The 14,644-nt window shown below is 37.2% G+C and overlaps 1 protein-coding gene across 2 annotated transcripts in view; it reads left to right on the top strand.

Moving 5' to 3' along the window:
* The window catches only part of LOC111539028 (zinc finger protein 595), a 35,617-nt gene extending 24,613 nt beyond the window's left edge, over window positions 1-11,004 (top strand). The window contains exon 4 of one of the 2 annotated variants that reach the window (XM_023206709.1): window positions 8,521-11,004. In XM_023206709.1, the coding sequence (XP_023062477.1) occupies window positions 8,521-10,241 (1,721 nt within the window). In that variant the 3' untranslated portion in view covers window positions 10,242-11,004. The remainder of the gene's footprint in view (window positions 1-8,520) is intronic. The other variant, XM_023206710.2, reaches the window with a different exon arrangement.
* The last annotated feature ends 3,640 nt before the right edge of the window (window positions 11,005-14,644 follow it).

Below are 14,644 nucleotides of genomic sequence, written 5' to 3'. Positions count from 1 at the left end.
ACCAAAGTCCTGGGGTTTGTTTCTGGGTTCATGGCATTTCTCCCTCTAGATTCCTGGGTGGGCAGTACTTCTCCCAGACTCTAGGTGACAGAGACTGGAGCTGGGTTATAGGGCTGTTTCCCGATTCACAGTGGGAATAAAGCTAACCAGCATGCCTACAGTGGCACATACAGGTACGTTTTTTGGCAGGTCCCACGTTAGGAAAAACTGCTCCTGGACTTTGGTTGCATGGACTTGGAGCCAGGTTATGGTGCCACGTCAGGATCCATCATCAGATAAATACTGGCAAACCTACATCCAAGGGCCCAAATGGAAGTTTCTCTCTTTGGGTCCCTGTGTGTTTGGGATTTCTTCCACACCATGACTGACTTGTGCAGGGGGAGGATTTAGGCTCATTCAGAGATCACAGACAGTACCAACAGACTTTTCAGCTGAGACACAGGACATTATGAATTCTTCTAGGTGTCTTGGCAGATGGTGCTAGTGGCAGAAACAAAACCAAATGTTCTACAGCTAATTCTACAATGAGAATTGGACATATTTTTTGTTCTGTAGCTGGGACTATGATGGGCAAGCATACCCATGCCACTCAAGGGCATGCCCTCTCAATACGACCTTCCTCAGTCTTGGGTTCTTCTGTTTTTATGATACATCTATATTACATTCAATATTTTATAGGTAAAAATTTTCTATTTTTTTCAACTCCATTTTACTGGGGAATTTTTTTCATGTAGGTTCTCCTCAATTTATTTATTTGTTTGTTTGTTTGTTTATTTTTGAGGCGGAGTCTCCCTCTGTTGCCCAGGCTGGAGTGCAGTGGCGCCATCTCACTGCACTCTCTGCCTCCTGAGTTCATGCCATTCTCCTGCCTCAGCCCCCCCGAGTAGCTGGGACCACAGGCGACCTCAGATGATCCACTTGCCTCGGCCTCCCAAAGTGCTGGGATTACAGGCATGAGCCACCGCCCCCGGCCAACACTTTCAAGTACACGATCTAGTGGTGTTAAGTACATTTACTTTATTTTGCAATGGATCTCTATGAATTTTACCTTACAGAAGTAAAATTTAATACCCTATAAACAATAAGCTGCCCTTTTTTTCTCTCTTCAGCTCCTGAAGAACACCATTTTACTTACTCTCTATAATTTTATAATTCTCAGTGTAATTACATAATGTCTGTTTCTGTTTGACTCTCTTATTTTATTTAAGGTAATGTTCTAATCTTTTGTTTTGTAAGATGTGTCAGAATATCTTTCTGTTTTAAAATGAAATAATATTTAATTGTATGTATATGTCACAGTTAAAAATCTGATACTGATCTCTAAAGGGACATTTGTGTTGTTTCCAGGAATTGTCTTTTGTAAATAACAATGAATGAACATGCACGTGTAAATATCTATTTAAAGTCCTGCTTTATCATGTGGATAACTAATATTTCTAGTACCATTTATTGAAAAGACTGTCTTTTTCCAGCTGTGTGTTCTGGACATCTTTGTTAAAATCACTGGGCTGTAGGTTCATGAATTTGTCACTGGGCTCACTGGATACTTTGATCTCTCTGTTTTTATGCCAATATTTTGCTGTCTTGCTTATTATAACTTTATAGTATATTTTAGAGTTAGGTAGTGCAATATCTCCAGCTTTGCTTTTTTTGTTGTTGTTGTTGTTTGTTTCTTTGTTTTGCTCAGGATTACTTTGGCTATTTGGGGGTCTTTGGTTGTTCCCTATAAATTTTAAGCTAGTTTTTTTTTTCATTTCTTTGAAAAAAGTCATTGGTATTTTGATAGAGATTTTATTGATCCTGTAGGTCACCTTGGGTAGTATAGCCACATTTTTAATATTATTTCAATTCATGAGCAAAAAAAAATATTTTTTCAAATTTTTGTGTCTTTTTCAGTTTTTTACTAATGTTTTATAATTTTCAGTTTAGAGTGTTCCCTTTTTAATTAAGTTTACTGCTAGACATCTTTATTTTTTAGTGTGGATGGTGTGGATACAGAAGCAGCATTGGGCAAAATTGAATGTGTCTTTTTTTTTTTTTTTTTGAGACAGAGTTTCACTCTTGTTGCCCAGGCTGGAGTGCAATGGCTTGATCTCAGCTCACTGCAGCCACCGCATCCCAGGTTCAAGCAGTTCTCCTGCCTCCTCAGCCTCCAGAATAGCTGGGCTTACAGGCATGCACCACCCAGCTAATTTTGTATTTTTAGTAGAGATGGGGTTTCTCCATGTTTAGGCTGGTCTCGAACTCCTGACCCCAGGTGATCCACCCGCCCGGCCTCCCAAAGTGCTGGGATTACAGGCGTGAGCCACTGCACCCAGCCTGAACATGTCTTTGTGACTTAAAAAACTCAACAAATTAGATATAGATGGTATATACCTCAACACAATAAAGGCCGTATGTGACAAGTCAATGGCTGATACCATACTGGACAGGAAAGGGAAAACTTTATTTTTCATTTTGTTATTTTTGTCATGCGCATCCGTGTAGAGACCACCAAAGGGCTTTGTGTGAGCAATAAAGCTTTTTAATCACCTGGGTGCAGGCGGGCTGAGTCCGAAAAGAGAGTCAGCAAAGGGAGATAGGGGTGGAGCAGTTTTACAGGTTTGAGTAGGTAATGGAAAATTATAGTCAAAGGGGTGGTTTTCTGGTGAGTAGGGGCGGGGTCACAAGGTGCTCTGTAGGGGAGCTTCTGAGCCAGGAGAAGGAATTTTTCCAGGTAGTGTCATCACTTAAGGCAGGAACCAGCCATTTTTACTTCTTTTGTGATTTCTTCAGTTGCCTCAGGCCATCTGGATGTGTATGTGCAGGCTTGGGCTCAGAGGCCTGACAATTTTACTTTTAAATTCTGAGATACATGTGCAGAACGTGCAGGTTTGTTACGTAAGTATACATTTGCCATGGTGGTTTGCTGCACCTATCAACCCATCATCTAGGTTTTAAGCCCTGCACTTATTAGGTATTTGTCCTAATGCTCTCCCTCCTGTTGCCCCCCACCCCTCGACAGGCCCCTGTGTGTGATGTTCCCTCCCTGTGTCCATGTGTTCTCATTGTTCAACTCCCACTTATGAATGAGAACATGTGTTTGATTTTCTGTTCCTGTGTTTGTTTGCTGAGGATGATGGTTTCCAGCTTCATGCATGTCCCTGCAAAGGAAGTGAACTCACTCTTTTTTATGGCTGCAAGAGCAGAAAACTTAGGATGTTTTCATTTTATATTATAATTGTGTATGACAGTATTTCACTGTGTACACTAAGTGTGGAGCACAAATCAAATATAGGTCAGTGATGTGTCTGTTTCCACTATAAGAGTCTCTGTTTATCTGTATGCATATTGTTCCTTATTATGAGTTGTATACTTGTTCTGTTTGTATACAATGGTGATTTTACCCTGCCTAGGTGAATAGTCATTGAAATTCTTCTACTTTGACCCTCCATTTATTTATAAATCTATGTTTTTCTGTGCGTCAGAGAAACACTTTTGTGATTTGAAGATAATTTCAAAAACCGTCTTACCACTGTATCTGTTTTAGATATTATTTTTGATTGTCAACACATAAACTTTACAATCTTAAATATTTTTTAATATTCAGCTTAGTCATATTAATTATTTTGATATTGTTACTCACTATATCTTTAGCATATGTTTATCTTGCAAAGCTAACACTTAGTACTCATTAACTAACTACCTTTTCTGTCTTCTGGCCCTTTACAAAAATAATTGTCTTAATTTAATTTAATGTAACTTAATTTAGGAGAGCTAAGTAATTAAACATGAGGCCAAAGTACATAAGAAAGCGGCAACCCTTTATTGCAAATATGCACACACACTCGGGCGAGGTTCTCTGGTCCTCAGGTGTGGGGGACCAGGGAAGTCGCGCCTGCGCTCTGGGGTGAGGTTCCCTGGTCCACGAATGCGGGCTGAAGAAGTCACACCTGCTCCTGCCAGCAGCGGACTTTTATGCATTGGTACTGGAAGGGGGAGGGAAGTGGGCAGGATAAGGGCGTGATAGGGGCGTCTCCATAGGCGTGGCCGGGTAAGTTTGATCTCTTTGGATTGACGTCACCTGGCGCATGCTCTGTTGATCTGCATCTTCCCAGGCGTGGGCTGCATTTTCCTGGGCGGGGGGGGGAAAGTTGGTGAGGAAGAACCCGGAAGCAACAGGGGCGGTGCCTTCTTGTTTACCTTCCTCCGTCTTGTCCCTTCTCCCCCACCCAAACAAATTCTGTTTTCTGTTTTAGAGTCAAATTGCTTTAGATATCTCATGTGAGTTATACAGTTTCTCTTCATGGTTGACTTCATGTTGCACAATGTCATCAAGATTTACCTTTATTATACTTGTTATTGTAGCAGGACGAGCCACAGACAAACCCTCTCAGATATAGAGATGTAGAAGGAAGGGCTTTATTCAACTGGGAGCATCGGCAAGCTACTGCCTTAAAATCCGAGCTCCCCAAGTGTACAATTTCTGTCCCTTTTAAGGGCTCACAACACTAAAGATTTTACCATGAAAGGGTCGTAATTGATTTGAGTAAGCAGGGGATACGTGACAGGGGCTGCATGCACCAGTGGTCAGAGAGAAACAGCAGGGCAGGGAGTTTCACAATATTCTTCTATACAATGTCTGAAATCTATGAATAACATCGGTTTCTAAGTTATGAGTTGATTTTTAACTGGGTTTAGGCCAGGCAGGCCCAGGCCTGATTTTGGGTCAGCCGCCAGGCTGCCTGTCTTTGGTTTTACTTCCTTGTTTCTTCTTAAAACATATACTGAGTATAAAACAATATGAGAGGGTCTCTCTCTTTCCTCATTATGATACTTTTTGCTTTTTACAAGCTGAAGTAATATTTTAATATTTTTTATTTATTTATTTGGTGAGAGAAATTTGCATTGCTTTCATTTATTTGCTTTCAGTAACAATGCTACAATAATTATGAGGGTAGAAATTACTCTTCATGTGACCATATGTGTGTGAGTGTGTATTTTTGCTGGATTTTTTATTTTATTGATCTAGCTATTCACCTGTATACCCATACCAGATTTTTTTAGTTCTTTAACTTTGTATATGTTTTGATATCATGAACCGTGGTACATTTGTTTCTCTTTTTGAAGATTGTGGGGTGCTTCATTGTCCCTTGAAATTCCCTATAATTTGGGGATTGCTATTTCTGTTTCTGCAAAAATTTAATTAAAAATTGACAGATTGCATTTAATCTGTAGATTACATCGAACAGTCTAGATATCTCATATTATTTGAAACTTTGAACAAGAGCATGCTAAAGTTTATGTTGTTTAATTTCTATAAATGTCCTTTTGTGTGTGTGTATGTGTGTGTGATGGAGTTTCATTCTTGTTGCCCAGGCTGGAGTGCAACGGTGTGATCTCAGTGTGATCTTCAGCTTACCGCAACCTCTGCCTCCCAGATTCAAGTAATTCTCCTGCCTCAGCCTCCCAAGTAGCTGGGATTACAGGCGTGCACCACCTGGCTAATTTTGCATTCTTAGTAGAGACGGGGTTTCTCCATGTTGGTCTGGCTAGTCTCAAACTCCTGACCTCAAGTGGTCCGCTTGCCTTGGTCTCCCAAAGTGCTTGGATTATAGGCATGAGCCACCGCGCCCAGCCAGTTTTCTTTTTTTAATTAGTTTCTACTCTCATTCCAGTTTGGTCATTAAAAGTAAGCTATAAAGTTTCTATTTTAAAAAATTTGTTAAGACTTTTTGGTAGCCTAACATGTGGTCTATCAAGGAGAATATTTTATGAGCTATTCAGAAGGGTATGTATTGTGCTTTTGTTTAACAGTGTTCTCTACAATTCTATTAGACATAATTGTTTTATACTGCTTTGAAGCCTTCTATTTCCTTATGAGTATTCTTTTCTGATTATTCATTACAGAAGCTGAGGTATTGGAATATCCTGCTATAACTATATTGCTCTCTATGTCTTGCTTTACTTCTGTCAGTATTTGCTTTATGTATTTGGAACCCTAATGTAAGACACACACACACATACACACAAATATATGTACATACACACATTTTTCAGGGGTTCCTAGTAAATGAACATTTCTAATATAATGTTCTTCTTTGTCTCTTATGAGCTTTTAGTTAAAATAAGTTTTATGAAATAGGACAGTTTTTTACTTTAGATGTACTTTGGGTAATATAATTTTGACCTCTTCAATTTGGTTCTTTGCATAAAGTTTTTTCTTTCCTCTTGCCTTTTTCAGTCTCCTTTAATCATTAGATCTCAAGTGACTCTTGTAGAAAAGCAAGTTGTGGCCAGGCGTGGTGGCTCACACCTGTAATCCCAGCACATTGGGAGGCCGAGGCAGGCGGATCACGAGGTCAGGAGATCAAGACCATCCTGGCTAACATGGTGAAACCCCGTCTCTACTAAAAATACAAAAACAAAATTAGCTGGACGTGGTGGCAGGCGCCTGTAGTCCCAGCTACTCGGGAGGCGGAGGCGGGGGAATGGCATAAACCAGGCAGGGGGAGCTTGCAGTGAGCCGAGATCATACCACTGCACTCCAGCCTGGTTGACAGAGTGAGGCTCTGTCTCAAAACAAAAAAAGAGAAAGAAAGAAAAGCAAGTTGTATCTTGTTTTTTGATTTCTTAAATAAATTTATTTGGTGCATGTATTTCCAGTGGAAAGGTTACTTCATAAATATTTAAATAATTTACTGAAATGGAAAGGCTTATTCATGTTATTTTATTGTTTGGATTATTGTATTTTTGTCCCTTATTTCCTTTTTCTGTCTTTGCATCCCTTTGACTTTTGTATTGTTAGATTTTTACTTCTTATTTTTTTATGTATCTGTACAGGTACTTTGTGGTGTCTTGGAAATTACATAAAATTTCTTAAAGTTAAAATAATACATTTTAAACTAGTAATTTCAGTTGCTTTTGAAAATTTTTCCTCATTACATCTGCCCTCGACTTTGTTATTAATGTCACTAATTATATTTTTATGTTGTATATTTATTAACAGATTATGATGAAAAGTTTATGATTATTTTTATGGTCTTTAAAATGTTAGACAATAATTAAAATGTTTTCTGCACTATCATGATAATGGTACAGAACCTTACATTTGTGTATGTTCATGTCTTTCCCAAAAAGTTATTTATTTTCATATGTTTTGTTTTCTTGCATCATATTATTTTCAGTGGAAGATGCTTTCTTCAGCATTTCTTTTGTAAGGCAGGTGTTGTGCTAATATACTTTTTAACATTTGGTTATCTTGAAAGAACGCTACTTTTTCTTCATTTTTTGGACAGTTTTGTATTTTATATTATTCCTGCTTACAAGCTTTCTTTCAACATTTTAACTATATCACAATTCCCACTTGTTTAAAAAAATTTTGTTGACAGATTCACTGGTTATCTAAGACCACACTTATACATGACACATCACTTTTATCTTGCAGCTCCTAAGATTCTCTGACTTCTGAAACTTTGCTTATATATGTGCCTTTTTATAAATCTTTGTGTTTGTATCCTAGTTGAAGTTCATTGAGCTTCTTCATTTTTTACATCCTTTTACTTTTGGAAATTTCTCACTCATTACTTTTGTATTTTTCACCTCCATAATTTTTTTATATATTTTAACATTTTCATTGATATTCTCATTTGTCTTATTATATTTTAGTTGTATGTGTTCCCCTTTAGCTCATTGAGGATTATTCAGGTTAAATTTTTTAAATTTTTACATCTTCATTTTTTTATGGTGGTTTTCTGAAAAGTTTTAAATTTTTTAATTGAGCCATGTTGCCCTGATATTTTGTATATATTGTAGTGTTTGTTTGTTATTTGAACATTAACAAAAAGGTATTTGTCACAATCATTTCAGTGTTGCTTTGTCCTGACATAGTCTGAAACCAATTGTCTTTGACAGAGATAATGGGAGCCTCTCATACATGTTCTAAGGATGTGTCTTGTCTGGAATTTTGTGTTTGTTTTTCAGTTAAAAAGGATTGTTCATGTTTCTTCTTATGGTCTCTAATCACTCTTCTACCTATTCCCTGTATTTAACACTACAGCCTGCTCCTGAAACATTTGCATTTGGTCTTAGCTGACCCATAGCACCATTTCTCTCAGCTCTCTGTGTTGTTGGAGACAGAAACCAGATTTTGTAAAGACCCCAAAAAGCCAGAAGTAAGGATATGTGTATCAGTATTTTTCTTCTAAGTAAGAAGCCAGGAGTTGACAGTTTACTCCTATAGGCACAATGCTATACTGGGGAGTAGGAAAGCTGTGGTGAGTAAACGTAACAGACTTCCCTTCCTGTTCCATGTGGTTCTTAGTATTGTGCTTACCTTTGGCATTGCATACAATTAAGTCATTTACAGATTTTACACAAAGGCATTTTGGTCAGTATAATTTGTTACATGTCTGTGAAGAAATTATGGCCTGTGATATTTTGTTATGCTATCTTACTAATGTAGTTTGTATACATTCTCTATATTGTAAAGTATATTCATATGAATCTAGTAGGATAATTTGTTATTTTTATTTCTTTCAGCTGTGTGTTCTCCTTTCAGCCAAGACCTTTCACCAGTGCAGGGGATAGAAGATTCATTCCAAAAACTTGTACTGAGAAGATACGAGAAATGTGGATATAAGAATTTACAATTAAGAAAGGGCTGTAAACATATGAATGAGTGTAAGGTGCAGAAAGGAGTTAATAGTGGAGTTTACCAATGCTTGTCAACTACCCAGAGCAAAATATTTCAATGTAATACATGTGTTAAAGTGTTTAGTAAACTTTCAAATTCAAACAAACATAAGATAAGACATACTGGAGAGAAACCCTTTAAATGTACAGAATGTGGCAGATCATTTTACATGTCACACCTAATTCAACATGCAGGAATCCATGCTGGAGAGAAACCCTACAAATGTGAAAAATGCAGCAAAGCCTTTAATAGGTCGACATCACTTACTAAACATAAGAGAATTCATACTGGAGAGAAACCCTACACATGTGAAGAATGTGGGAAAGCCTTTAGACGGTCCACAGTTCTGAATGAACATAAGAAAATTCATACTGGAGAAAAACCCTACAAATGTGATGAATGTGGCAAAGCCTTTACAAGGTCCACAACGCTGAGTGAACACAAGAAAATTCATACTGGAGAGAAACCCTACAAATGTAAAGAATGTGGCAAAACCTTTAGATGGTCCACAAGCCTGAACGAACATAAGAATATCCATACTGGAGAGAAACCCTACAAATGTGAAGAATGTGGCAAAGCCTTTAGACAGTCCAGGAGTCTGAATGAACATAAAAATATTCATACCGGAGAAAAACCCTACACATGTGAAAAATGTGGCAAAGCGTTTAACCAATCCTCAAGTCTTATTATACACAGGAGCATTCATTCTGAACAGAAACTTTACAAATGCGAAGAATGTGGCAAAGCCTTTACTTGGTCCTCATCCCTTAATAAACATAAGAGAATTCATACTGGAGAGAAACCATACACATGTGAAGAATGTGGCAAAGCCTTTTATAGGTCCTCACACCTTGCTAAACATAAGAGAATTCATACTGGAGAGAAACCCTACCCATGTGAAGAATGTGGCAAAGCTTTCAACCAATCCTCAACCCTTATATTACACAAGAGAATTCATTCTGGGCAAAAACCTTACAAATGTGAAGAATGTGGCAAAGCCTTTACACGGTCCACAACACTGAATGAACATAAGAAAATTCATACTGGTGAGAAACCCTACAAATGTGAAGAATGTGGCAAAGCTTTCATATGGTCCGCAAGCCTGAATGAACATAAGAATATTCATACTGGAGAGAAACCCTACAAATGTAAAGAATGTGGCAAAGCTTTTAACCGGTCCTCAGGCCTTATTATACACAGGAGCATTCATTCTGAACAAAAGCTTTACAAATGTGAAGAATGCGGCAAAGCCTTTACTCGGTCCACAGCCCTGAATGAACACAAGAAAATTCATTCGGGAGAGAAACCCTACAAATGTAAAGAATGTGGCAAAGCCTATAACTTATCCTCAACACTTACTAAACATAGGAGAATTCATACCGGAGAGAAACCCTTCACATGTGAAGAATGTGGCAAAGCCTTCAATTGGTCCTCATCCCTTACTAAACATAAGGTAATTCATACTGGAGAGAAATTCTACAAATGTGAACAATGTGGCAAAGCTTTTCATCGGCCCTCAACCCTTACTGTACACAAGCGAATTCATACTGGCGAGGAACATAGTTGAATGACATTTCTAGTACTCTCTTCTAGTGTCTTTAAACAGCAAATAAATTGAAGAATATTGTTCCCATATAAACTTTTATTATTTGTCTTATTTTAAATTTTTAAAAATTTCTGTAGATACATAGTGTGTGTATATATTTATGGCTTATTTGGGTTATTTTGATACAGGCATATGACATGTAATTATCATATCAGAGTAAATGAGTTGTTCATCACAAGCATTTATTCTTTGTATTACACAGTCCAGTTATACACTTTTTTATTTTATTTTATATATATTTTTTTTAATTTTATTTTATGAGACAGAGTCTTGCTCTGTCACCCAAGCTGGAGTGCAATGGTGCAATCTTGGCTCACTGCAACCTCCATCTGCCAGGTTCAAGGAATTCTCCTGCCTCAGCCTCATGAGTAGCTGTGACTACAGGCACGTGCCACCATGCCTAGCTAATTTTTGTGTTTTTAGTAGAGATGAGGTTTCATAATGCTGGCCAGGATGTTCTCAAACTCCTGACCTCATGATCTGCCCACCTTGGCCTCCCAAAGTACTGGGATTACAGGCGTGAGCCATCGCCCCCGGCCACTTTAATTATTTTTAAATGTACAATTTTTTTTTTACTACAGGTCGTTTTATGATTATAATAAGTATATAAGTATAATTCACACATTTATAAGTCATTAATGCTTTTTAAAAAGTTCCATATTTATCTTTGAACATGCAGCATCTCTTTCTGCAAATAAATATAGACTTTGGTTTTGATTGACATGGAGTTAAATATGTAAATGTACTGCTCTAAAGATAAAATTTAGGTGTAAGAAAATTATAGGACAAGCAGTTGTGTTTGAGAGTTTGTATCTATTTTCCAAAGAAAATTGCAATATTGGAACAAAGATTATTTTAATAAGGTGGATAATTTACTAGAAACCTAAAACATTCTGAAATCAGATCTATACTGTATTACTGTAAAATTTAATGGACCATTGTTGAGACCGTCCCCATGCAAATTCTGTTATTTGTCTGTTACTCATGCTAGAGCTATAATTGACTTCTTTCTTACATATTTTTTTATTTTTGTGAAGTATTTATTATGTGAGCTGGTCAGAAATTACAGTTTTATAAAATTTAGTAGTCCACACAAAAATTTTAGATGCAAGTTCACAATTTATGTATTAAGTTATATTTTAGTTAGAACATTTCATTTTATTGCTTTAATTGGATAACCCTATATGAGCTGTTTAATTATTCCTTTCACTATTTATAATTGACATAAATGAGTTTATTGTGCCAATTTGTTCAGGTAAGTACTGAGAAAACTTTATAATTCATGGGATGTTTTGATAAATATAGTAAACATAAGAAAGTACTAGGTATGTAATAAATGCTCCATAGTTAGCCATAAATAATAATCTTTCTGGAGTGAGTTTGTAGCTCCAAGTAAGAGAAAGAAAATGTATATGGTGAAGAAATGGCAGTCTGCATTTGGAGAGAACATCTGTTCCCAGGCTGCAAAACTGACTCATTCTGAATTTAAAGAGTATCTCTGATTTTATTTTCTAATTATCTTCAGTTTTGGGAGACCTTTATGTGTTCATTCCCAGCTGTGTATGCCTCACAGCCCTTCTTCTTTGTGTTATGGCTACAGTCTTCTCACTGTTCTCTTTTTGCTATATAATTTCATAGACTTTCTACGTTCTGATTAGAAGTTTGAAATTTTTTAATGTGGTAAATTGTTTTTAACTGGAGTGTTTGAGGTTACTTATAGCTTATCAATGCAATGTTTAGGTCACTTAATTGAGATAAGTCATTTGCTGTCCGCAGGGGCATTGGTGGAACATGAAGTGAAACACCAGAACCTGGTTCTGGAATTATGGAGGGCAACTCCAGTCCCCAGTGTGGGCCCCAACCTCTGGCACACTGGTGCATGCCAAATGTACTCCTCAGACCACCACTACTCTGATCAGGGCCCTTGCTGCTGTCACTGTTGTCATCTGTGCTTGCAGTCCTCTGGTACCTGGAAGTTCTGTTCTCCAGGTAGCAGATGACTTTGCTCCAAGCATTCACATCTTTTTATTCCATCTGCGCAGGAGTACTTTATAATTCTGAATGTCTTCTAAAAATCATTTTACTTAAGATAGCTCATATAAATGGGATTGTATACTCTTTGTCACTATGTTTCTGGTATATTTCACTGAATATGATGTCTTAAAGTTTTATGCTTATTGTAGCATGTGCATAATTTGCTATTTGAAGGCACAGCCATATTCCATTGCCTACTTATGCCATATGTTATCCATTTATCGAGAAACTTAAGTAGCTATCACCTTCTTGTGGGGGGGAGGGTTGGAAAATGCTCTTAAAAACGTGTGCAAATGTCTATTCCAGGTCCTGCTTTGCATACATAGATTCCCAGAAGTATACCTGGATGGTATAATTTCTCTTCTTTTTCTTTCTTTCTTTTTTTTTTTTTTTTTTTTTTTTTGAGATTGGATTTCACTTTGTCCCCCAGGCTAGAGTGCAGTGGTGCAATAATGGCTTACTGCAGCCTTGACATCCCAGACTCAAATGATCCTTCTACCTCAGTCACCCAAGTAGCTGGGAGTACAGGCACATGCCAGCATACCTGGTTAATTTTTGTATTTTTTCGAGAGATATGGTCTCACTGTGTTGCCCAGGCCGAACTCAAAATTCTGAGCCTAAGTAATTCTCCCACTTTAGCCTCCTAAAGTGTTGAAATTACAAGCATGAGCCACAGTTCATTTTTAACATTTTGGAAAACCTGCATCCTACTTTTATTGAGGGCTGCATTATTCTTTTCCACCAGCAGTGCATAGAGGTTCCAAATCCTACATACTTGACAACATTGATTACTTTTTATTTGTTGAATAGTGGCCATGCTAATGGGTGAGACTTCAAGATTTTACTTTGCATTCTTCTCATAAGTGAGTTTTTGATTGTCTTTTCAAATTCCTCTTGGTCATTTGCATAACTTCTTTTAGGAAATGTCTTTGAAGACACTGGTCCATTAAAAAAAGTTATTCACCCTTGGTAGTGGTTATGTTTCAGAAATCAAATGGTGAATGGCATTTGTACTCCACTTAGTGTTTCCCTTGATGTGTGGATGTGCAGAAGGTTTTGAAAGTTTGATATAATACCTTTTCTAATTCTCTTATTGCTTCTACTTTTAACGTGATACTCCAAAAGCTGTCGAAAACCAATGTTACTAAACTTCTCCCTATATTTTCTTCTAAGTGTTCAAGAGTTATATGTCTTTTAAGTTTTATGTTTAGTGTATGTAAAATGTTTTGTTTGCATTGAAGAGAAAGGTCCAAGTTCATTATCTTTCTTTTTTTTTTTTCATTCATTTAGTCGTTGAGTTTTCTCACACCATTGGTTGGCGAGTCTGACCTTTTCTTCACTGTTTGGTCATAGTAACCTGGTAAAAGATTATTTGATAATATTTGCACAGGCTTATTTCTGGGTTCTTTGTTCTGTCATGTGTTTGTTTGTTTTTTTCTTTATGCCATTACCACATTGGGTTTATTTTTGTAGCTCTGTTTTGACATCATGAGATGGTACTTTTTTTTTTTTTTTTTTTTTTTTGAGACAGAGTCTCGCTCTGTCACCCAGACTGGAGTGCAGTGGCCGGATCTCAGCTCACTGCAAGCTCCGCCTCCCGGGTTTATGCCATTCTTCTGCCTCAGCCTCCCGAGTAGCTGGGAATACAGGTGCCTGCCACCTCGCCCAGCTAGTTTTATATATATATATAAAATATATATATATATATGTTTTTTTTTTTTTTTAGTAGAGACAGGGTTTCACGGGGTTAGCGAGTATGGTCTCAATCTCCTGACCTCATACTTCTTTGTTCTTTTCTAAAGCTGTTGGCTATTCATGTTCCCTTGAGATTACACGTGAATTTTAGATATATAAAATATCTCTGCCAAATAAGTAACATTGGAATTTTAATAAGGATGATACTGAATTTGTGCAATACTCAGAAGTATTGACAGCTTAACAGTATTACATCTCCTGACTGAGAAACATGCATTTGTGTCTGTTTGTGGTGTGTTTGTGAGTGTGGGGATTGGCATCAGAGATAGTGCTGAGATGCAAGAGAAAGAGTTCAAAGTGTTTCCTTGGCCTTTCTCTGGTCTCCTGCACAACTCATATCCACTGGTTAGCCTACCTTCAACTGGTTTATCTTTTTAGATGTATCATTGTCAGGTTGGTAGGACAATAAAAATTCCTTTCACAAGTTGAAGACATTTGTCTACTTCTGGCCCAATCTCACACCCAAAGACCCAGAAAGTTGGAAGTTAAGGAAGATAAATTCTCCGTGGTAGATTTGTAGGTTAATTTGTTTTATTGAATTGTGTTTTTATTTTCTAATTTTTTGGCATTGTGTC

Source organism: Piliocolobus tephrosceles, chromosome 3, assembly GCF_002776525.5.
Source record: "Piliocolobus tephrosceles isolate RC106 chromosome 3, ASM277652v3, whole genome shotgun sequence".
In the NCBI taxonomy this organism is placed as follows: domain Eukaryota; kingdom Metazoa; phylum Chordata; class Mammalia; order Primates; family Cercopithecidae; genus Piliocolobus; species Piliocolobus tephrosceles.
The sequence above is the reverse complement of the archived record's forward strand: the minus strand, read 5'-3'. Positions and strand labels throughout refer to the sequence as shown.